This window comes from Mirounga angustirostris, unplaced genomic scaffold (genome assembly GCF_029215605.1).
Source record: "Mirounga angustirostris isolate CCGP_5_RB_7025 unplaced genomic scaffold, mMirAng1.0.hap1 SCAF_9, whole genome shotgun sequence".
Lineage (NCBI taxonomy): Eukaryota > Metazoa > Chordata > Mammalia > Carnivora > Phocidae > Mirounga > Mirounga angustirostris.
The window spans coordinates 66,139,694-66,162,300 of record NW_026991717.1 but is presented as its reverse complement, the minus strand read 5'-3'; the positions used below and the strand labels follow the sequence as shown (position 1 = coordinate 66,162,300).

At 42.1% G+C, this 22,607-nt stretch overlaps 1 protein-coding gene across 7 annotated transcripts in view; it reads left to right on the top strand.

The window, feature by feature from the left end:
* The window catches only part of CDIN1 (CDAN1 interacting nuclease 1), a 205,265-nt gene extending 183,169 nt beyond the window's left edge, over window positions 1-22,096 (top strand). For all 7 annotated transcript variants that reach the window (XM_064570703.1, XM_054513619.2, XM_054513618.2 and 4 more), the window contains one exon: window positions 21,530-22,096. In XM_064570703.1, coding sequence (XP_064426773.1) covers window positions 21,530-21,586 — 57 coding nt within the window. In that variant the 3' untranslated portion in view covers window positions 21,587-22,096. The remainder of the gene's footprint in view (window positions 1-21,529) is intronic.
* The last annotated feature ends 511 nt before the right edge of the window (window positions 22,097-22,607 follow it).

The following is a 22,607-nucleotide window of genomic DNA, read 5'->3' as shown; positions in this document are numbered from 1 at the left end:
AGCCCCGTGTAGGGCTCCCTGCTCAGCGGGGTGTCTGTTTCTCCCTTTGCCCCTCCCCCTGCTTGTTCGCATGCTTTCTCTCTCTCAAATAAAATCTTGAGAATTTTTAAAACTAATTCTGAAACCACTAGATCTGTAGATTCTAAAGTTGTAGTCATTTGTCCACTGTGTGTATAATGTATTAACCCATGCAGGGGACACATCATCTCATTGTGACACCCTCTGGTTTTTAATTCTAGCAACATAACTTTTTGTCCAGTGTCCTTCTGATGGGGTCCATGGACACAACTCCCAGAAGATCAATTGTTTTATGCTATTGAGATCATACGAGACCCCAGCATATAGGCCACCAATCTATCAAATCCCTACCTCCAACCTGCTCTTCTCCATCTGCTCTCTCTCTCCCTCCCTCTAGCTCTGTGCTTTTCTTTATGGTAGCTTTTCAAAAATTACAGTGTAATAATCCACAGCCATGGTTTCATATTCTTAATTCACATTGTTGTGTTAATGGGGATAACGCAGAGCTAAGGACCACATCTTTGTCATCATCCCAAGGCAAGGATTTTTACCCTCTAACCTCCCTACCCCTTCACCTCTCTATATACAGGTGATGACAGATTGTAATTTGAAAAGTTGTTCAGTCTTTGTTGTTGGAATATCCCATCTCCTATTGTCCCCCGAACTGTTTTAAAATTATAATGAATATACGTTAACTCCCATAATCTGTAGGTTAACTAATATTAAATAAGTTGCTATGTCCTTACCCAGCACTGTTGTGATAATTTACACCTTTTACTAATTCTGAAACCATTAGATTTTAATTGTACTATAGATAGAATTAGGTCTGTCACTTAAGGACTGATTTCTGTTTGAAAAATGTTACCAGTCCTTTTAATTCATTTCCAGTGTGTAGCTATAGGAATCCTAAAAGACCAACATCAGCTACCATGTATGACATTTCCTATTTCCCTACATAAGTTAGGAGCTTGATTCTACTTATACTTTTTGATAGGAAGTCTACAACTTAGTTATTAAATTGGACTAAGGCCAATATGCCTTTACTTACCTGAAAAGGTAATATGTTGCCCCACATTTAAAAAGAAACAAGTTATATTTAAAAAAAAAAAAAAACTGAATAGTTTGAACTCTGACATGATTTTTTTTTTAATTTTTTAATTCCAATTAGTACAACCTGACAGATACAAATTGTTACTTTCGGATGTTTGGGGATGCCTGACAAAAGTCCCATTGTATAGAATTTAAAGGTTTGTGGATACAAAGTGAGAAATAGCCTGTCGGAGGTGATGGCATCAAAAGGTAAAAATTCTCCATTAGTTTCACAACAAAATTATTACTTGAATGTATTTTAATAACACTTAACAATTACATCAAATTTGTAGCATTTAAACACATGAATAATACTGAATCTTTTGATCTCTTTATAAGAGACAAGTCACAAATGTAATAGGGACTACAGGGTAAAACGGTGCAACAGAACTTTCCAAGGTTCCTCCGCCCTCCCTAGATAGGATTGAGGTCTGACTTCTAAACTCCAGCATCTTGCCCCTAAGTCTCTGGAACTTGCTTAGCTTCCTAAATACGTCAGCCTCTTAAATAACAGATCCGTGTTTTTTAGAAAGTATAAAATGTACGTGAATGCAAATTAGTGCATTTTCTCATGTGTGGGGGAAGAAAGAAACAAAGTACCTTTACAATTTATGTGGTCATCTAATCCAGATCTCTCCTCCTTTCAGCCTTACCCAGATTAGCAAGATAAGACCTTATGCATTTTCCCTTGTTCCCTGAAATGTAAGTAAAGAAGAGGCTGCAGAGGTCCAAAATCTTCTACACTGCCTGTCCCTAGTGCCTCAATTCCCTGGATAATTACTGTCCTTTCACTCTGGGTAATTTATATGTAGTTGCCTGAAGAAGCTTAACCCCCCACCCCCAAACACCCCCCACACACACACACAAAGTTGAGGGGTTCCAAAATTGTAAACGGTTTTCTTGAGCTAATTATGTTCAATCCTTTAGAATAAAGCTATCGAAACCTCTTAATTTCATAATATTATACTAAGCACTTTAAAAAAAGGAGATAGGCATTGAGGAAATACATACCCTAAATCTTCTGTGACTTTTTTTTCATGGCATGTATTTTTTTTAAAGTCTGTAAATAGTCTAAGCAAAATGAAGGCACAAAATGAGAACTTTTGCTCTTACACTATTGCAAACATTTTATATTTGCTGAATGAATGGCATTAATCCTGACAAATGGAGTTTCAATAAGAGAACAAACCCTTTGTTAAGCGTCTCTCAAAACAAAGTCTGCATATCAGAGTCTAAAAGGCTTCCTCTTAAAATTATGCCCCACACATGATATCCTTCTCCATGAAAACTATTTCCATCTTCTTAAATGCCTGATCCCATGCTGGAGAGCTTAAGAGCATCTGACCATCTGAAGGCATTATAGTTAAGAGTCGTCAAAATATGACATGGGGACTCTTAGTCCTACCAAAGAGAGATCCAGGCTAGATTATCCAGTGCATAATCTTGGGTGAGATAAAAGAATTCTTCTTTCAAATGTGACTATAGTCTGTTTCTGTAAAACCTACACTTGGTCCATAAATAAGCCTAAAGGGCATTATAAATGTGTCAGGAGCTCAGGGTGATTGATCTGTGTTGGATAGATCATGAAAATAGACAGAAGGCACAAGGGTTGCTTCCCTGTGGAAATCGTGGTGGTAAATTGCCATATGTGTCCCCGTTAGGAGCCTAGCTGATCTGATTGTGGGTGTAACAACTTTACAGACTGGACTTTTGGTTTCTTGAGATCTTCAGTGTCTTTCTATGAAATCTAAATAAAATAGCACCTTGATCTTCAGACTCAAGCACAGACTTTGGCAGGGGATCAGAACTGTTGCCAGCAAGCTCTCCCAGTGCTAAATTCTAAATACGTCTTTCCCAGGGTTGTTGTCATTCAGAAATCTGGCTAGAAGTGGATGTGTGTTAACCTGAGAGGTAAGGAGTGCTGGTGTTATTATCTTCCATGTCACAAAGGGTGAGCTGATAAATTTAAACTTAAAAGGTAAAAGTCCCAAGCACATTTTCTTGTAAAACTATTGCAGCAAAGTTCGTGAGAGCAGACCGATAAAGTGTGAAAAGCAGTAACTTTAACTTCCCTCTGACTATGCCAGTTGGAACCAATGGCTCTCCTGCTTGGGGAGCTTGGGGAAGCTTTTGAAATAAACAAAGGCAAATGATTAAGTAAAGCAAGTAATAGCACTGTTTTTAAACCATTCAGCCCATCCTGTGTATGCCATTAGGTTCAAGATCCAGACCAGACCTAAGCGAAATAGCTGTGCAAAGATACTCCGCATAACTCTTCTACCTGTCATTCATTTATTCAACATTTATTCAACATCCACTATGTGCCATACACTGCTAAATGCCAGGTAATGCTGAAGCAGACAAGGTACTGCTTTCATGGAACATTCTGTCTCTGTAGAAGTGATGAACATTAAATATAAATATATATGTAACTGTAACGTCTCTTAAATTTAGTGTCTGGCAGTGAGAGACCAGTTCACTTCACCATTTTGCTTCTGAATCCCATAGAATCATAAGCCCCTAAATCAAAGTAAATTTTATAAATCCAAATGTTTTATAGCATTTATAGCATATATCTGTAGTCATAAATATCTCATTAAAAAAATAGCAAGCCTAGGGGTGCCTGGGTGGCTCAGTCAGTTAAGCCTCCAACCCTTGATCTCAGCTCAGGTCTTGATCTCAGGGTCGTGAGTTCAAGCCCAGTACTGTTCCACGCTGGGCATGGAGCCTACATTAAAACATACTAAAATAATAACAAGCCTAGTTACTACTTATGTAAGGCATTGAACCTAATACTAGGAATTTGTTATTTAGTATCTAGTGTTGAATGACAGTTTGGGCTCTACCAGTTGCCACAACTAGTTGGTCATGTTTTGTTTTGTTTTGTTTTTCCCTTCTCCTTCTCCAAATGTTTCTTTAAATAGTGCTAAGAATCCATTTTTCCAGCAGCCCTCTTTTATAATGGAGAAGGGTGGTGTAGGGTTTTCTCTGTCACTGGCATTACATTTTACTAATCTAACCAGGACTTCTTAGCTACAGCAACTGCACAAAAAAGTAAGGTCTTTTGCAAGTGTGGGGCACTCACAGATGACTTCAAATATTGTCTTGCATTGGCCTTAGGGTGGCCTGTTAGTTCAAGCCCAAAAAATAAACACCTATTAATCAGCTAATGGCAACATGGGTGGACCAGCTCTCGGACTGCAGGGACCTCCGTCTAACCTCCTTCAATAGCTTATGTCACCCAGGATGAGGCAGTTTACAGCCAGGAATGCCTCTAAAGACCGTCACAAGCTTAACTAAATGTTTAAAATAACTTCTGTAACTCCTCTCCACACTGACAGATTGCTTTCAGCTCAATGGAATCAAACCACAGCCCCGGCCCCGGTGGCCTTCGTGGGGCCAACTGAGAGGCCACAGAATCTGCAAAGTAAAACTACAGGTTTGGTGTAGTTCTGCCTTGTCTTGCTTTTAATCAAAAAATAAAAAATAAAGAGCCAGAAGGGAACTCACTCCTGGAAGTCCTTATCTTCATAAAATTTCACCGAGGACTCCTGTTAAGTAGAATGAGGTTGCCGGGTAAGTCACTAAGGAAACTGTGAGCCTCTCGCCTAGTGCTGGCAGACTTCTCAAAGAATACAAACTGGAGGAACCCCGCAGAGCAAGACTGTGACTGTTTATATACACAGACTTTGTCCCAACGACTCTGGAAAGTTGAGCCCTTTGGATAATTTTACGGTATTTTTTTGAATGGCAGTCTTTTCTCTGCATGCAGTGGAAATGTGGGTAGAGGGGGGAAAGATTTGTTTTAATGTATACTTTCCTTTAATGTGTTTACCCCCAAATAAGTGAGCTGTAGTAGATCCTCTGGCCCCGCGAAAGTAAATATTTAGCTCAGGAATTCCACACAGAAACATAGCCCAGGGTATTTGGGTTTCACGAAGGAGGATCCCCCTGGGGCAAAGGGCTGGTGTGCCTGCAACGTGGAAGAGGCGCGCGCTCCGCTCGTGCCTACCGTCCCCTCAGCCTCAGTCACCTAGACTGTGCCCCTCCGGCCCTCAGCAGCCCCACTCCCACCCAACTTCTCCAGCTCTGTCTTCTGCCATGCCCATGGTCTCTGTTTTTCCTGACCTTATCTGCGCTGCTTCAGAAGCCTTCATGCTTGTTCTCATCGCTCTGTCTGCATGTGCCTGTCCCTCTGCTGGAAACATCTTCCCTTGCTCAGTGAACCTTGATGTCAAGACTTACCCCAAAGGTGGCCGCGTCTGCTTCAGGCCTTCCCTGACCTTCTCTGGGCTACCACAGGGCCTTCTGCCCTGTTCTCTTACAACCTTGGTCTCCTCCTTACACTACCTTTTAACCTGCTTGTCTCCCTGACTGCTGAGAGCACCTGGAAGACAGGGACAGTGTTCTTGTCATTGTGGCATCCTGGGAACATAGCAGCCTTTTCAGGAAGGCAGCAGGTGATATGGTCTCTGTTGTGCAGTGAGGACAAAAGGGAGGCTAGCATCGCACGGGGACTGGAGCACAGGACAGGGAGCCGGTAGGGCTGGGTCTGCAGGTGCTTGGAGGTGTTCATCTGTGGTCTTAAGATAGAACCAGAGTTCACCAAAGTGTGACCTGTCCTTTGAATCCAGCCCTGCAGTTTTCCACTCTCACATGATCCTTCACCTGTTACTTAAAAAAAAAAAAAAAAAAAAAAATTCTGCCCTTCATCTAATTCTTTCTGACAATTATCCAATAAAGCAGCTTCTCAACCACAAGAAAACAAAGGGATTGGTTACCTTTAGAAACGTGCTTGCTGCTGAGTTTTCTGAAGACCCATCCTATGTGGTCCCCATCTGTTCTAAGGGCCAGCCGTGGGGTCCCAAAGTCGTCTTGTGTTACTTTTGTCAGGACAATCTGAAACAACAATCATCAGTTGTTTCCTGAGTGAGAAGTTTCCTTTATCATCTCTCCAGGGTCTTTAAATATTAGTTTTAGATGCTGAAGGTGGTTCCATCGTGTTCTCGTTTTTTAGATAATAAAACCATTTGTTACAAAGATGAACTCTTAAATATGAGAGTCTTCACAATGCTCTTGGTCTAACGGGAAGGAGTTTGGGATAAGTACAGTGAAGTCTCAAGACACTGCCCTGAAATTGGTGTGGGCAGCTCCCCCTTTGTCATGTAACCCAGGGCCTAAATATGGAAACAAGCACAGCAGTGTCTTGTCACGGAGAACGGGAACCGATATTTAAATAAAACTTAAATCACTGACATCATCCAGGTTTTCTGTCTGGTCTCTTTTGAAGTAGTTTCTCCTGGTCACATGATGCTGATCAGCTTTTCTTTTTAAAGGCAGGAATGACTGTGAAGTGACCTTTCCTGCCTTCTGGCTCAGAGAATCCAGTCTAGTTATAAATGTAGGAGATATTCAACTCTCCTTTACTCTCACTTCCTCCCCCTTGGTTCCTCATCTTGACTTTTCTCCCTGGGTAAGTCTGGGTAAAGTACTTCCCAGCCCTGCCTTGATGAGTTGGCTATCCAGTTTTCTTCTTGTTAGTGGGTTTATTTCCAGACCTCCAGACCTAAGTCTACCCATTCATGGATTGGGGAGGAGGAAACAAGGGTTGAGGAAGTTTCTTTATTAGATTCTACTCTTGGGTAGAATTTTTCTGTAATGGGGCAATAATGAACGTACACGAATCGAAGTGTTGTGAGGCTTATTTTTTATTCTCAAATCCACCTTGACTCCAGGATGCAAATGCTATGAGGCCTGCTTTCTAGATAGACAAGTAAGACACAGGAAGTTAAAAAACGGGAGGTATGTGAAGATCTTCCAGCCTCCACATTTTATAGAAGAGGAGGGACTTCTTCCTCATGGAAGAGTCCTGAAGGAAAGGGTTTGTATTGAAACTATACACTAAAAAAGTACTGAGGGGGGGGGGTCCCAAGCACAGGACCACGTGAGGTAGCTGTTCGGAGAGGGAGCGCAACGTGGGACAGACCTGGGTTGGCGCGTTGGCCACCTTGGAGCTTTATCTCCTTGTGTGATAAGGTACTTTGCCTCTCCGCATCGGGTTTAATACTTCCGACCTCCTGGATTCATTGTAGGTATTAAATGAGACGAAGTGTAGGAAGTGGCTGGCACAGTGTTAGGCACAAGAAAGCACTTGGTGTTAATGCTCTTCGCTGTCACCAGGCTCAGTTGAGCAGAGCTCTGTAATCGTTTTCTCAACATTAAAAAATAAGCACTCCTATGAGCTACTCACAGAGCTTTTGTTTTAAATGAGACGAGTAGCGGGCACATAGTGATGGCCCAGGAGCTGCTGTTAGGATTATGGTTCTGGTGATTCTAACTAGGATTATCCAGTGGTATTATTTTACTCAAGGAAATAATAGTCAAATCGTCTGTATCTCCTACCACTTACAAAATTTGGGACCATTACCAATATGTCAGTCAAACATTCTTTGAATCTAGGGGACTTGAGTCAGAAATGGGGGTTAACGACAAGGCATTACATTTACGAGGTTGCCTTACTCTAGTTGTATTCGAAAGGGGCTAAAACAGCACAACAGAACAATACTAACTAAGCCCAGACCTGGAGAATGACTCAAAACCCAAAGAATGACAGATAAGCTATTTTCCACGGTGCAGACCCCCAACACAACCCTAACCTACCCAGGAGGGCCTGTCAGCCCTCTCTAGCATTAAGGTCTGTTTCCAAGTGACTCCCACCTGCCCTCCCCTCCCATGGGTCTGCCTGCTCACGGCTGTCTGTCCCCCTCACTGCCCTTCATCTGGAGCTGGCCCTGGGGCCTTTTCACTCTGCGTTTTCCTCCTCACTCAGAAACTTTCCTGGCGCAGAGCCTCATTTTAGGGATCCATGAACTAAATGATGCCTTTAAACACAAAATCAGGTAGGATCTTTATGGGCTTACATTTAAGTTGTTGTAACTATCCAACTGACCTTCAAGGTTCAGTTTAACAATAAAATGAGAGTATTTGCTATCTTCTTACACTGAGCCCAACTTTCTATTTCTATTTCGGGGTTTTACCGTCCAGGCCTCTTTGGTGCAGAGGCCCAGCATAAATAAGTGAAAAGCCTCACCCCAACATAGAGCCATCAGACTCTCCTTTTCTTAAAGGAGCGCTATTGAAAAGGACACGTAAAGCTCATTCGGTAGAGTTTGTGTTGCAGAGTAAAGCCGTGAGGGGTACACACGGGGACCCCTCTTGCTGAACTTGGGAACAATACGGGCACCACAGGGATGATATTTGCAGTTTACTGAGTGCATTTGTGTCATACACAAATACAGTTCACTTTAATAGTTTGATATCTTTTCACTCATCTTAAACACCTTGAGGTATTTGGAAAGGGAGGAAGAAGTAAAACAGATGAGCGGGCTGAGCTACGGCCAGGAGTAGTAGTACTTCACTGTGATTGACATTTCTACAACCTTATCTTCTAGATAAAAGCTACTGTAAACAAAAGCCTACCTAAATTGATTGTATTTAAGGACTTGAGAGCCACCTGCGTGCTGCAATTGGCTCCTGGATATTTAGTTTTTCTCCTCAGCAGCCAATTCCTGCCCACCTCCCCTTCAGGACCACAAGCACCAGAGTGTCCCTTCCAGGGAGTGGTACTTGCGCTTCCCACCAGATTTTAAACCACAGCATCCTCTCCCCCGTAACAAGCTGGAAAAACCTAGATTCCAAACAGTGGAGCCTCTGGGACTGGCTCTTCAGAGTGTGCAATTGGGGCATACTTCTAAGGCTCATCTTCTCCCCTTTAAAAATGACTTCCCGGGCGCCTGGGTGGCTCAGATGGTTAAGCGTCTGCTTTCAGCTCAGGTCATGATCCCAGGGTCCTGGGATCGAGTCCCGCGTCGGGCTCCCTGCTCAGCGGGGAGCCTGCTTCTCCCTCTGCCTCTGCCTCTGCCTCTCTCTCTCTCCCTGTCTCTCATGAATAAATAAATAAAATCTTTTAAAAAAATAAAAAAATAATAAATAAAAATAAAAATGACTTCCCTTCCCTATATGGCCGAGGAGTTACCAGCAAATGATACCCCCCACCCCCAACGCATGTTACCACTCCCAGCATCTCCTGGGGCCGGGGCTCTTGGTGTTTTCATCCGTGCATTCCTGTATCTGCTCAGCCAGTAAGACTCCTGTGGGCTGCTGATGCACATGCTGCCCTCGTGGGGCTTATATATTCTGGAAGTCTTTGATACCTGCAAGGACAGATTATCCATATTTTTCTTTTTCAAAGAGCCATGTTTTAATTGTTTTCTATTACCTGGCCATTTTTTTTTTTGCTAATGACCTAGATGGTTCCAACTTCTAATCCCCCCCCACCCCAGCCCCCTCCAGCATTTACCTTCATGGATCTGTAAAAATTGGGAGGTTTGCTTTTGAGGATTGTGTTGGTTAGCTGACAAGCTCTTTCTTATAGTGAGATATTTATTGTGAGAGAAAATGTTAACTACCCATTTAGAGCAAGTTGGGATTTGACATACCTGAAGCATTGTGTCACATTTGGTTAATGATAGATTTATAGGGCAACATGTATCAGCCTTAATCCTTTAGTTATTTGACTTTGCCAAGGATGAAAATTCCAATAATTTTTTTTTAAGCAGACTTTTATATATCCAGAATGCATAAATCTCTTGGTGCCTTGAGATAAATGTCTGCCTGAACTCTGGGTTACCCCGTAATCTTTTGAGACCTGAGCCAAGGAAAGAGACATCCCCTTCCCCCTCTACCTAATAAAGACTATGTGACAAAACCTACTTGGAGTAGACAATATTTCTATAAGAAAACCTTTTCTAACACATTTCTAAATTGTAGTATTCAGAAGTTAGAAATGCAAAGTTCAGAAATAACCTCAAAATTTATTAGAGCAAGTCTATGGTAGACTTAACTGGTGAACATAGAAATGGACTATTTGTGCTATCAGCCCAGGCTTTACCAGTATGATGATCACTACCCATTATTATGGTCGTCATATCAATTATAAAATCTCTGGCCTCAAACACTAAATCAGCCGAAATGATGGGTTTGCCTTTGGCATGTTTCCCTGGGGAAATAACTGAGCAAACGTAATAATTCACACAACCAATTTTGTAAAGTACCCCAACTTTTGGAAGAAGGCTGGAGTATAAATTCTAGGTAGATGGATATAATTTGTACCCAAGGTCCCCCTGAAGTGTGTTCTCTTACTCATAGTACTTAAATGTTTTCAAAGTAAACATAACCTTGGGTACTCTGTGACTTTTAGGGTTTAGGTATTTGGTATTTCTCTTCTTCCCACCCTCAAATGTGCTGTCCATTCCGTATGTCCTCATTTGAAACAGAAACTGGGGCTGTCAGACTTGTTTATCCCCCCAGTTTCGTAATGAAATAGTCTCAATATGCATCTGATCCCACCATTCCTTTACGTGTCTTGGGCCCCTAATCCCACTCTTCTTTCTCCCTTCAAAAGGTGAATCTATAATGGAGAAAATCAAAAGGGTCATTATATGAATAAATGCAACTTAGCTGAGAATTCTTCTTGTCTGGGAAGACTTTCAGAATACCATGTCATTGTACTTATTCATTTGCTATGGACCTTTAAGCATTTTGTGTATTCATTTGATAACTTCTATTTTACACTTAAAGTGTGAATAGATTTTGTTCCTATGTTATGAAAATTTGAGTTGTAAGCTATTTAAGGAGAGGAGGAGTCTTTTGTGACTTGTGCTCTGTGCAGGATGGGTTCGCAGGCTTGTGTGTAGTTTTGTGGGGGTTTTTTGAGTTGTAAGATATTAAATGCCTTTAAGGGAATATCATTAAGTCCACTGACATCATGCATCACAGGCAACTTACATGGGACACATGTTTGGTGCTTTTTAAATTTTAAAAATATTCACATGCAAAAGAAACCTTTTCCAGAATCCTTATGCCCAATAATTGTGTCACCACAGAAAATGGGGGCTAAACTCTGCTTAAAATGGTTACCTTCAGAAGACATTTTGGATAAAGATGATGGGATAATTCCTAACTACCGCTTGTTGTGTTTTGGGTCCCTTTTATCTTTCTATTTGCAAAGTTCTGCATCAGCATCCATTTTATAGACAAAAGAGCTAAGCCAGGGACAGAACTGGTCATGACCCACATGAGCTTGTCCTATTCTCCTGTGAAGCCACACGCAAGCTTGTGCGTAGATTCTCACGTACGTGTGTGTGTGTATGTTGATTCTCGATAGGTAAAATGCAGAGGGGCTGACCCAGTCCCAGGAATAAGCATTTCTCCAAGGAAACCGGTATTAAAGACAGAAGATGACAGACAAAAGAGCTTCTGCCGTTGGTTTCTATCCCACTCCTCTCCGTTTTCCTCTTGTGAGAGGAGATTCACCAGAGGCTGCAGAGACTGTTAAGTATGGCATCTAAGCATATCCAACACAGGACAAAGTGGAGTGGAAATTAAGCACTTTTCCAGGCAATTTAATGTCGACATGAAAATGCCAAGTTATATAAACATCAAGGAGAATTTCAGGTGGTTGTGGTTGTGTATTTATATACATTTTAAATTTTCTTCAAAATAATGTATTTTCTGTTTATTTTCTATGTGGCATAAAGACCTGAGGTGAATGAGTATTTATGTTTTTTCCTTTATTTTCAAAATTCTAGGGAGTCGATGTTACGAAGAGCTAGAGTTGCATTTTTAATAACAGACCTATGAATTGAGAGTATTCGTAACTAGGGTTCTCTTTAGTCCTTTCATTTTGCAAACCCAGACCTGCCAAGCAAGAAAGTAAATGAAATAAACGAGTTAATATTTTTATTTCATCTCTAGAAACTGCAGAAAAAGAATATTTGCCTGTATATTAAATTGACCATAGTGCCAGAACCTTACGATTCTATATTACCTGATCACTAATCTATTATTACTGTACCCGTATTTACACATCAGCATAAATACACATACTTTGCATATAAACATGTGCAAGCGTATTTCACTTGGACTGAAAAGTTATTTACAACTCTGTCTGGAGATACATACAACAGTGATTAACAAGTGCATAACCAATCTACAACATGCAGATTAAAGCTAAATAAACAGTGGAAGAGTTTATTTTGAAACAATTACAAGATGTTTTATATTTCTCTGCCGTCCTGAACTGTGTGTTTGAGAATGCATCCTTCATAAAAACCACATGGAAGTCTTTTTGATGGAGGAACAATTGACTTCCAACAGCCACATGTCTGCACACATCCTCAGAAGATAGCCCAGAGCCCACACCACAACTCAAAAGGAGAAAGAGAAAAAAACTTAAAATATATATATATTCTGTGCTGCTATTCTTTGGGAGCAGGATTTTTTTTTTTTTATTTGCCTGTGAATTAAAAGATTTGGGCTGGAAACCAAGATTTGAATCAATACAGTTTTATTTTTGTTTGAAGACCCTCATGAACAAGAAACTTAACTCATCAGATCGTTCCATCCCTCTTGTTATCTTTCAATTGAAAATTGTTTCTTTTGTGATCCAGATGTACATTGTAGAACCCTAGTGCATCGACAGTCCTTTTTTATGTAATCATGGTGATTCAGCTCATTGAGAAGGGATGTATTAGGTCAACCTCATGAGTTTCCCTTATTTTATGTAGTAGACAGGCAAATTTTGTAACACATGAATCCCACGACCCTTCCCTTTTACTGAAAGAGATAAGCATACTGATTTTTAAATGTGATTTTTCTCATAGAGCTGAAAACAAACATAACAATCATAAGCTACATCTTTACACTCAAGGTACTTTAGGAGCAAAAATGGGCCTTTGGGGTTCACTGCATCAACCCTGCTTAGCAAGTCTGAACCTCCTTTTCTAGGAAAACAAATTTCCACCTGATATGCTCACTTAGACCCGTTGCTTCCCTCAGTTTTCCTCATAACTTATTCCAGCTGTTTATTTCCATTTACATGAGCAGGCTGAGGCAGTGTTCTGGATTTACTCCTCTTTCCTCATGTTTAGATTCTGCCCCATAACTCCTGAATCCCCTCACAGCGGGGGAAACCTTTTTCTTCTCTGAACTTTATGCAGTGGTTCAATAATTCTCATTCCCTAGCTTACTTTACTGATTGTCAATGCTTTAAATATGCTCCCTCAAATGTAATCATTTTAATTTCTTTTACCTGAATTATAAGTTACTTTTCCATATACGTCCTAAACACTGTGACACTTAAATCGAAAGGAGTATCTAGATAAACTTTTTAGTGTGAAACTATTGACTTCATACTTGAAGAATTATTCCTTGTAGACAGGTGAATCTCAACTCCTATACTGAGTTTTTGATGAGTTGCCTGCTTTCCGGGCCCCTGCCTGGCTCTCTCTCCCAGATGTTGGAAATATTTTTCAAAGTTGAATGACTGCTATAAATTGCTGTATAAATACAAGGCATAGTGAGTGACAGTATGGTGTAGTGGTTGAAGTACAGGCCGGAGAGCCAGACTGCTGGAGTTCAGAGCCTCCCTTTTCGTGCCTCCTGTTTTTCTTCTGTGAAATGGGGACAATCCTAGGTTGCTTGTGAGTATCAAATCTGTACATGTAAAAGGGCTTGCGACACTGCCTATTGCGTCCTAAGTGTGGTTAAGTGTTACCTCCTTAGCATTGGTTATTGGAATCATTATATCATTTTATATGTGTATTTTTTCTAAGATTTTGTTTTTAAGTAATCTCTACACCCAACGTGGGGCTCGAACTTACAACCCCGACATCAAGAGTCGCACACTTTACCAACTGGGCAAGCCGGGCGCTCCTTGATGGGTGTTTTTAGACAAAACCGTTATAGACCTAATGTCTGGTTAAGGGCTTTCTGAAATCAGGAAACCAACCAGGGAGTTAGCTACTGGGGCTAATTTAGCAAAATGGTATCTTAACAGTGTGATTAGAAACCTCAGACTTCATCTACCTTTCATTTCAGCACTCTCTGAAGAAGCCTAAAGGAAAGGGCTAACAATAGACAATCTTCCTCCCTTTTCTCCATAAGTAAAAATACCATCCAAGAAATGCCTGCTTTATAAAGAAGAGTGTAGAGGTGTGGCAGGGAAAGGCGGTGTATTTTTTTTTTTTTATAGCTAAGAAAGAGTAAGCAAGTCTTGGGCGCCTGGGTGGCTCAGTTGGTTAAGCGACTGCCTTCGGCTCAGGTCATGATCCTGGAGTCCCGGGATCGAGTCCCGCATCGGGCTCCCTGCTCGGCAGGGAGTCTACTTCTCCCTCTGACCCTCCTCCCTCTCATGCTCTCTGTATCTCATTCTCTCTGTCTCAAATAAATAAATAAAATCTTTAAAAAAAACAAAAACAAACAAAAACAAACAAACAAACAAAAAGAGTAAGCAAGTCTTTCCTGAATTTAGGGGCCCAGATTTTCTGTCCATAACCTCTGAGTTTCTCACAGAAAAAAATCTTGCACTGAAAGACCTGATTCATAACTTAAATTCTGTCCAACATCCATATTTCGACATCCTAGGAGACTACCTGAGGATAGCTAAATTCTTCTGGAAAACTGAGAATTTACTTACTGAAGTCCCATTTATAAAACATTCTTGGTGGCAGTCTTTTAAAAATATATTACAGATTGCCCCGCTCTTTTTAACAAAACATAACCAGCATCTACTTATTCTGGACTGTCCTCAGCACCTGTGATTGACAAAGCCTATTTCCCCAACACCAAACAGCCTTAGGTTGCCACAGTTAGAGGTTTTTCAGTGTCTCTTCCCGAATTGTCAACAGTCACTCACCTTGACTGGCAAGTGTTCTGCCCGTAACCAGCCTCTCACACCCTGTCTCCATCTCCCTCATATTTGCAGCCTCAGAAGCCCGATAACCACACAACACCGAAACCACAGCACTGGAGAAAACATCTAGACTTCTTCATTTTATATATGATTTCTCTACATCCTTGGGTAACCCCCAGTGTCCTAGATCTGCAGCAGGCAGAGGTGTTGGCGTATAGTGCAAGTTAGGAGCCAGGAAGCTCCATTAGGGTAAAAGTACAGAGTTGCTTTGTAACTGATTAGCCTTGATGAAGAGTTGCTACTTACTGATGATCTCATCCAGTAACTCCTTCTGCTATAGATTCTGGGTTCAGGTGTAACCGGAATAAAGAGCCAATAGGCCTTTCCATACTGCATATGTGAAGAATGGTCTTTGATTACTCAAGTGCAGTGTGTGTGTATTGCTAGATAGCGAATTAAAGTAACACACAGTTGTTACCTCACTTTTTCTGTGATTCAGGAATAGGGGCATAGCTTAGCTGGGTACTGTTCTCTCCTCTCTCTCACAGGCCACATTCAAGATATTGACCCAGGGAGTGTGGTCTCATCTGAAGGTTTGACTGAGGAAAGAAACCCTTCCAAACTCACTTGGATTGTTGGCAGGATTCAGCTCACAGGGCTACATTCCTCTCGGACTGTTGGCCACAGGCCACCTTCACTTCCCTGCTGCGTGGGCCTCTCCCAAATGGCAGTTTGCTTCATCAAAGTATACAAGTCGAAAAGGCAAGAGAAAGTATCTGGTATCAAGATGGAAGTCTGTCTCTTGTAACCTAATCACAGAAGTGACATCCCATCACTTTTGCTATATTCCCTTGTTAGAATCAAGTCACTAGATCCAGTCAACATTCAGGGGGAGGGGATTACACGAGGGCCTGAATCCCAAGAGGCAGGTATCGTTGAGGTCACCTTATAAGTCGGCTGACCACAGTATCCGTCAGTGTCTTAGCTGCAGCCCAGCATTCCAGGACTACCACTGCTATGGGCCTTTTCTCACTCCTGTTGTTGCCCAACTTAGTCTGATGCTTCTCTTGTGCGCCTCTTTTCCTATAGGTAGAAACTGCTGTCTGTAGAGTGAGTTCTAAATGGAATCTGATGCCGTACCTAGGGGGCCTTTCCTTCTAGCTCATTTTTTTTTACTGTGAAGATGAACCTTCTGTGCAAGGACAGGTTAGTTACAAATCTGCTAGGTATTTCCACACATCTTTAATATGCCCTAGAATTACCCATTTCATAAATCCTCCTTTATACGTATATGCTTTTCACCTGTATGTAACATCCACCCATAGAAGTTCTAACCAATTAGAACAGCTTCCCCCCAGTCTTGCCAAATTTGAAAATCCTTAAACAAGTTTTGCTGTCCCCCATGTGATTATAGCTGTGCTTTTAGATCCCATCTACTTAGACAAGCCATGATGACTGAAAGCTGTGAACCCTATTTTATCTGCATTTTTAAAATAAGACCTGTTTATTTTTTCTGAGGATAGCACTTGGTGCACATAAGGATCTACGCATATCATCTCAAGAGGCTCTAGCCCAAATTTGGGAACCTCTGAGTTAGATCTCCCAGGCTGGGGTCAAGAATTCAAATGTCCATGGGGATAGGTACACAGCATTAAGTGAGCCAAGTAGGCAGGACATAAGAAATGTGGCTGCTTCGATTTCTTTCTTGAAACATGAAACCCTCTGCCGTTCTCTTTGGCTTTCCCAAATTTGACAGAGATGGAAGTAGGGAGAAATGGGTCTCTACAATGAAAGTCTGCAGCACCAGCACAATGATAAATGGCACCTGGTATGGAGCCTCGACATCAGGAGTACCAGAGAATGGTGGGGACTGCACCAAACCTGAAACATATGTCTTGTCTAAAGGGGGTAGCTGTTGCTTTAGTTCCAGCTGATTGTTGCCAGATCAACTAATGTCTCAAAAGATGCTGAGTGTGCAGGATTTCATATAAAAAATGCTTATGGGCTGACTCCATTTTTTTAAAAAAATTGATGAAAGCCCAGCCTCGATTTAATAGATCCAGTCACAGAAATGTCACTAATGTGTAAGGCAGCTCACTCCGTGTTTTCAAAAGCTACATTGGCAGAGAAATTTTTATTCAAGTTGAATCTATACACAATTCCTGGTAACTTTCAGATGTTGCCTGAAGTCTGCTCGAGAGCTACAGCATGAGTCTAAACACTTCTCCCCAGGAGTGGCCCAAAAATCAGAGGCTGGTGAATGAGCATGTTACCACCCTATGTGCTTATTTCTAGGTCACACATACTCTGTTATTCTAACAGTTCCTCAAATATCCTAGCGTTCTCCTCCGGATCAATTTCAGACCAGAGATATTCCTCTTAAAATGTGACACCAGGATCCTGCAAAACACTCTAGGCATGGTCTCACTGGTACAGAAGGCACTTCCTCTCTTTCTCTGGTTAGTCTAATAGGATGTCCCCCTGTATAATAGGTCCATTGCCACCTCGTAGAGAGACAATCGCAGACCCTGCAACCAGACTGCCTGGGTTCCAAAACCTGTTCTTCCACTTTTTAGCCATAAGACCTTTGGCCAGCTGCTTAATTGCTCTGTGCCTCAGTTTCTTCATTTGCAGAATGGGGTCATTAATTGCACCTACCTCGTGGAGTTGCCCTGAGAAATAAACGGGTCGATCTGTGCGAAGTGCTTAGAACAGTGTCTGGCACATAGTAAATGCTATGAAAGTGGTAATAGTTAACGTTGTAACTGTTCTCATCATCCGTGTGATCTGTGTGTATGCCATCAGCATGCTTATCGTGGTCACTAGTAAAAATGTCAGGCCGTGGCAGTGGCCAGGTCCCGCCAGCGCGCCCACTACCTCTAGGCTGCCCGTGATTCGGCGACCAGCACAAAGCTGTCTGACCCTATTAACTCTGGGTTCCTGTCCTTGAGAGTAGCCGTCACCTGCCAGGCACCGCGCTAAGCCTGGAGAACACGCATATACATAAAACACGGTCTTCAGCCTCTGTAGCCTCACAGTCTGGCAGAGATAATCTCTGGGATACAGATATGCACAAAAACCACACGAGGGTACCCAGCTTCCTTCCACAATCTCCCATTTAATGTCTCTAAATACTCTAAAATGAGAGGAAACCAGAGAAACACCTGCCACACACGTTTATAAGGCTGTTGTTACTCAGGAGGAACTTCATCTTTCATACACACCCTCCAGGTCTGTCATGGCTCTTGACTTGCACCTCCCTTTTTCTTTTTTTTTTTTTTTTTTCAGGAGTTACTTGTTAGTTTTGCAGATTTGGTGGTATTTCATTTGTAAGCAAAAGGACTCACTTGCATTCCAGTCTCTGCTCCACAGGAGTTTTTGTTTGTTTTGTTTTTTTTTTTTAAAGATTTTATTTATTTATTTGAGAGAGAGAATGAGATAGAGAGAGCACATGAGAGGGTGGAGGGTCAGAAGCAGAAGCAGGCTTCCTGCCGAGCAGGGAGCTCGATGAGGGACTCGATCCAGGGACTCCAGGATCATGACCTGAGCCGAAGACAGTGGCCCAACCAACTGAGCCACCCAGGCGCCCTCCACAGGAGTTTTTTAAAATCCATTTGGGTGGAGTCTTTGATCTTACTACTTGATCACTCATAATAGTAACTTTAAAATTACAGTCAACCTTGAAATGTGTTTACAGAATCAATTCAGATATCCTTATACATCCCATTCCTGAGTGTGTCTGGCTCATAGTGAAGACTGCAAACCCAGTAACAGACCAACCCTCTGCTTTGCACATTCCCTCAGACGCGGGGACTCCGTTTCCTTTTAAATGCCGTTAACAGTCTCTTTGGTTTTTATTGGTCACAAAGGTTATGTTTGCCTTCCCAGTGATCTTATTCTTGTCTAGTAGTGCCACAATAAATGGGAACAGGCATCATAGAGGTGAAATCGCTCAACCCACGAGCATGTACTTGACCTACATAAAAATTTCCTGGGTCCTGTTTTCTCCCTGGTTTATACCTTTTCAGAAGGAAATGCCAGAGTTGGGTTGCTTTTTTTTTTTTTTTTTTTTTTTGAACTATCAACCAAAACGTCCCCTTCTGTTGGTTCAGATAACCAATGAATTTATAAATTTGCTTAATGTGGTCCACCTCTTCATAAACAGATACATTGCTAGAAGATTATCTTGCCAGCCATTTGATAATCTCTGGATCCTGAATTGTCAGAGAAAGCTCAGAAATACACTAGAGTAGGTATCAGGAACGAGGCCAGATCTTGTTCGATCATGAAATTCCCAAATTTGTCACCCTATGAGTCCCTCTTTTTCCTCCAAAGAACACAGAATTGGAAAGCCTTTACCTACCAATTGCCATTTACAAGGACAAGTTGTGTTGCCTTGTTTTTAATCAGGCACATGTTGTTAGAGCTTTTGAGTCACGTGAGAAGGCTAATAGTGCCGGAGTTAATATCCTTCCATCCACAAGCTAAGAAAGAAAGACTTAGATGGTAGAGCCTTACCATGTGTCACTACTCCTGTATACTGAAAGTCGTTCAGAGAGCCGTGATCCTACCTTCAGAGAGTCCTGGGAGTGAACCACTGCAACGAAAGGTTCACCTTACAGCCTCGCAAAACCTTTTCAAGTTGCAGAGTTCATCTGTTGCCTCACAAGTGAAACGAGTCCATTTTCTTGGGCATTGAGGTGCTCCCCAGCCTGGCTTTCCTGCGTGAAAAATGCCAGTTTTGTAAAGAGTGGTCATGCTTCGTGTCCTTTGGCTTATGATTTAACTGTTCAGGGAAAGTGCTGTCTGTCCCTGCTCGCTCAGTGCTGGGGATACGTGTTTTTGTTTTATTAAATCTTCAAAATACTGAGCTTGTTGTTTATGACCCCCATATATTCTTTTGTTCTTTTCCATGACTGGTTAGATCACCTTTTTTTCCTCCCTTTGTAAAAATATTAGTGCTTTTCTAAAGAACATCGTGGTCTCCTGAATGGCTGCATAACACAACAGAGGAATGTCTTGAGCTTAATGTTAGGTCTGTCCAGGCTGTGACTCGGGGCTGCTTCACGGACAGGAAACTTCGAGGCTTCTCAGACACGGTCCTCAGAATTGCAGATCTTCCTGCCCTTGCCACACTTGTTTTGGCAAATCGGACATCATCTGATACTAATCAGAGTTGTCTGTAAAATAGAGGTACCGCATGGTCTATGTCCCAGTTGCAGACAATTGTTAGTACAAGTTACTGAGAAACCCTCCGTTAAATGGAAGCAAGGTCTCACCAGGCTCATCTGCAGGCAGCCCCGAATGCAGGGAAATCTCGAGCCTAGTCCTCCAAGGCCACTTCACTGTACGCAGCTCCTGGGTCCCCCCAGAGCCTCTCCTCAGTAGAAGAGTTGCCATCTCATGATTCTGTCCAAAAGTTTGAATTAGCCTTGCATACAACTCGGCTGCCCTACGGATGTGAATCCCCAAATAAACCATTCCGTGACATCCAACTGAACTTGTTCCCGTGCATACAGTATCTTGCAGCCCATCCTGTACTATTAGTTTTGGCAAGTACACTACAACATATAATAAATCATGGAAGGAAAAAGCTTTTTGGCCTAACGTGGTTCAGCCTGCTGTAATGTCGGAATACAGAAAGCAGTTCTGTTTTTAGACATCCTTTTACTAACCCAACATTCATAATTTATGATTTCACTGCAAATCCCTGCAACATGACACCCAAAGTAGTGCTGCCCTTTAATTAAGTACTCCCAGTAGGAAAAACGTGCAACTGATGTGCAAAACATCTCCGTGTGCATGGTGATTGATAGTGATTACATCTTTATGAGCCCAGCCTAAAGGTCTCAACTTCCTGATGGGTGAAGTCGTCTATAGGGCTACTTCCTGAGTCTGCTGCTAACCAATTTGGAGATAATTTGGAGGCACAACTGCGAAAGATGGAGGTTTTAGGCCAGCATCTGTCTGTACGTCTTCCCAAGTCCACATGACCTTATCCATCATCTTCATGATAAGAACCTACGACCGAATTTCACTCTTGGAGAGGTTGTGTGCACAGATGAAGGGTCGGGGATAAGGTCTCTCTGAGGGATCCCCGTTGCCATGTGGGTTCATTTGTTTGTTTGCTTTTAAAGAGTTGAAAGAATGGATGACAGAAGGGACCTCTGGCCCTGTTAGCGTGTGCATGGAATATGCTAGCCAGAAGAGCACCATGAGCTGTTCTGCTTTTTACATTATTCTTCATTTTTTTGTTTTTCCCCCTTAATTGAAACTAGAGAAGGAGGTAAGATAGGGTTAGGAGAGAAAATCCCAAGTCTGGTGCTCCCCGGCTCATCAGTGGGGAGATTGTGGTGTTCTCTTTCATCACTTAGGTACTCACACCAGCCCGAGTTCAGAACACCTTATTGAAAGGTAATTAGGGTCATGCATGCATTAGCGATACCTCAGGTTCCTTGAAAGGTCATAAATCTGTCCAAGACCGTAGCAGTACTTCTATTAAATAAGCTCATTGCTGCAAGTTCAGCCCTCTGTCCCAATTGTAGCAACCGAAACAAAAGCTCTGTGCAATAATGTCACTTAATCATCTTAGCAATGCTTCGGAGATGACCTTTCTCTAGAATAACGTTGATATGATGCACATATGTTGCCTTCTCATGTGTTTTGCAGATTTGGGCCGGGCTTAGTCATCTATTGGTACGGCTTCATCCAGGAGCTGGACTGTAACCGGGAGAGGGGCATCCTGCTCAAAGCCTGTTTCCCCACGGACATTGTCACCTTATGCCACAGCGTCGCCTGACCCTGATGATCCTGGAAGAGAAGCCGGGAGGAAAAGGTGAATCCGGAAGCAATTTGACTTTCCTGCCGTGTAAACTCCTGGCAGCATCTGCCCTGAACTTGAGCTGAACTCTTGCTGCCTGTGGCCACGCCACTACCTCTTTAGACAAACATATCAGGAGTTTCTGTTTTCCTTCATCCCTTGCTGATGTGAACAGCCAAGAACTACAGACACAACCCACTCATTATCAGCATTTCTGTCTCTGTCAAACAGTTAGTTTACAGATAGTCATAATCTCTCTTCCTTCCGGATGGTTTCTCCTTGTATACTGAACAAAAGAAGAAATGTGGGGACTGAAAGGTGTGATTTTTCAATTCTCCTCCCAGTTCCCGAATCACCCTCTTATTTTTTTTTTTTTTCTAAGCCTCCATTCATTCTCCCTCCCTCCCTCCCCTGTTCTCATCCTATCCACTCACAGGGACCCAGGGTTGCATCCCCAACACGGAATAATCTAGCACAGTCCTAGCAGAGCGGAGGACGTGGAGGCTGAAACTCAATTTTTGCTCTCACCTGCAAGGCTTCGGTAGACCTCGACGGTAGCTTGTGCTAGTTTTGTCCAGTCTTTACGGTTTCCTGACTTCGCTGGCATTAAGCCAAGCTGAAAAAATATACTTGATGAGAATTTCCTCTTTTTATAATACTTATGTGAACACCAAAGACTTTCCCTTTATCTCATGTAAAAAAGTATTGGTTACATTGTGTCTGGAAACCACACTCCTCCTTTGGTCTGGGGCTCAGGGGAGACCATTGAAGCGTGGTGCCAGTCTGGACAAAACTTATTTTTAAACACTGCTACTTGTCAGTATGTATGGGTAGTCAGTATTTTTATGAGTATAATTTTTTAAAAGCACATTCTGTGCACTGCTTTGTATCTGCATTTTCTACTATGTAATTACATAACACTGAAAT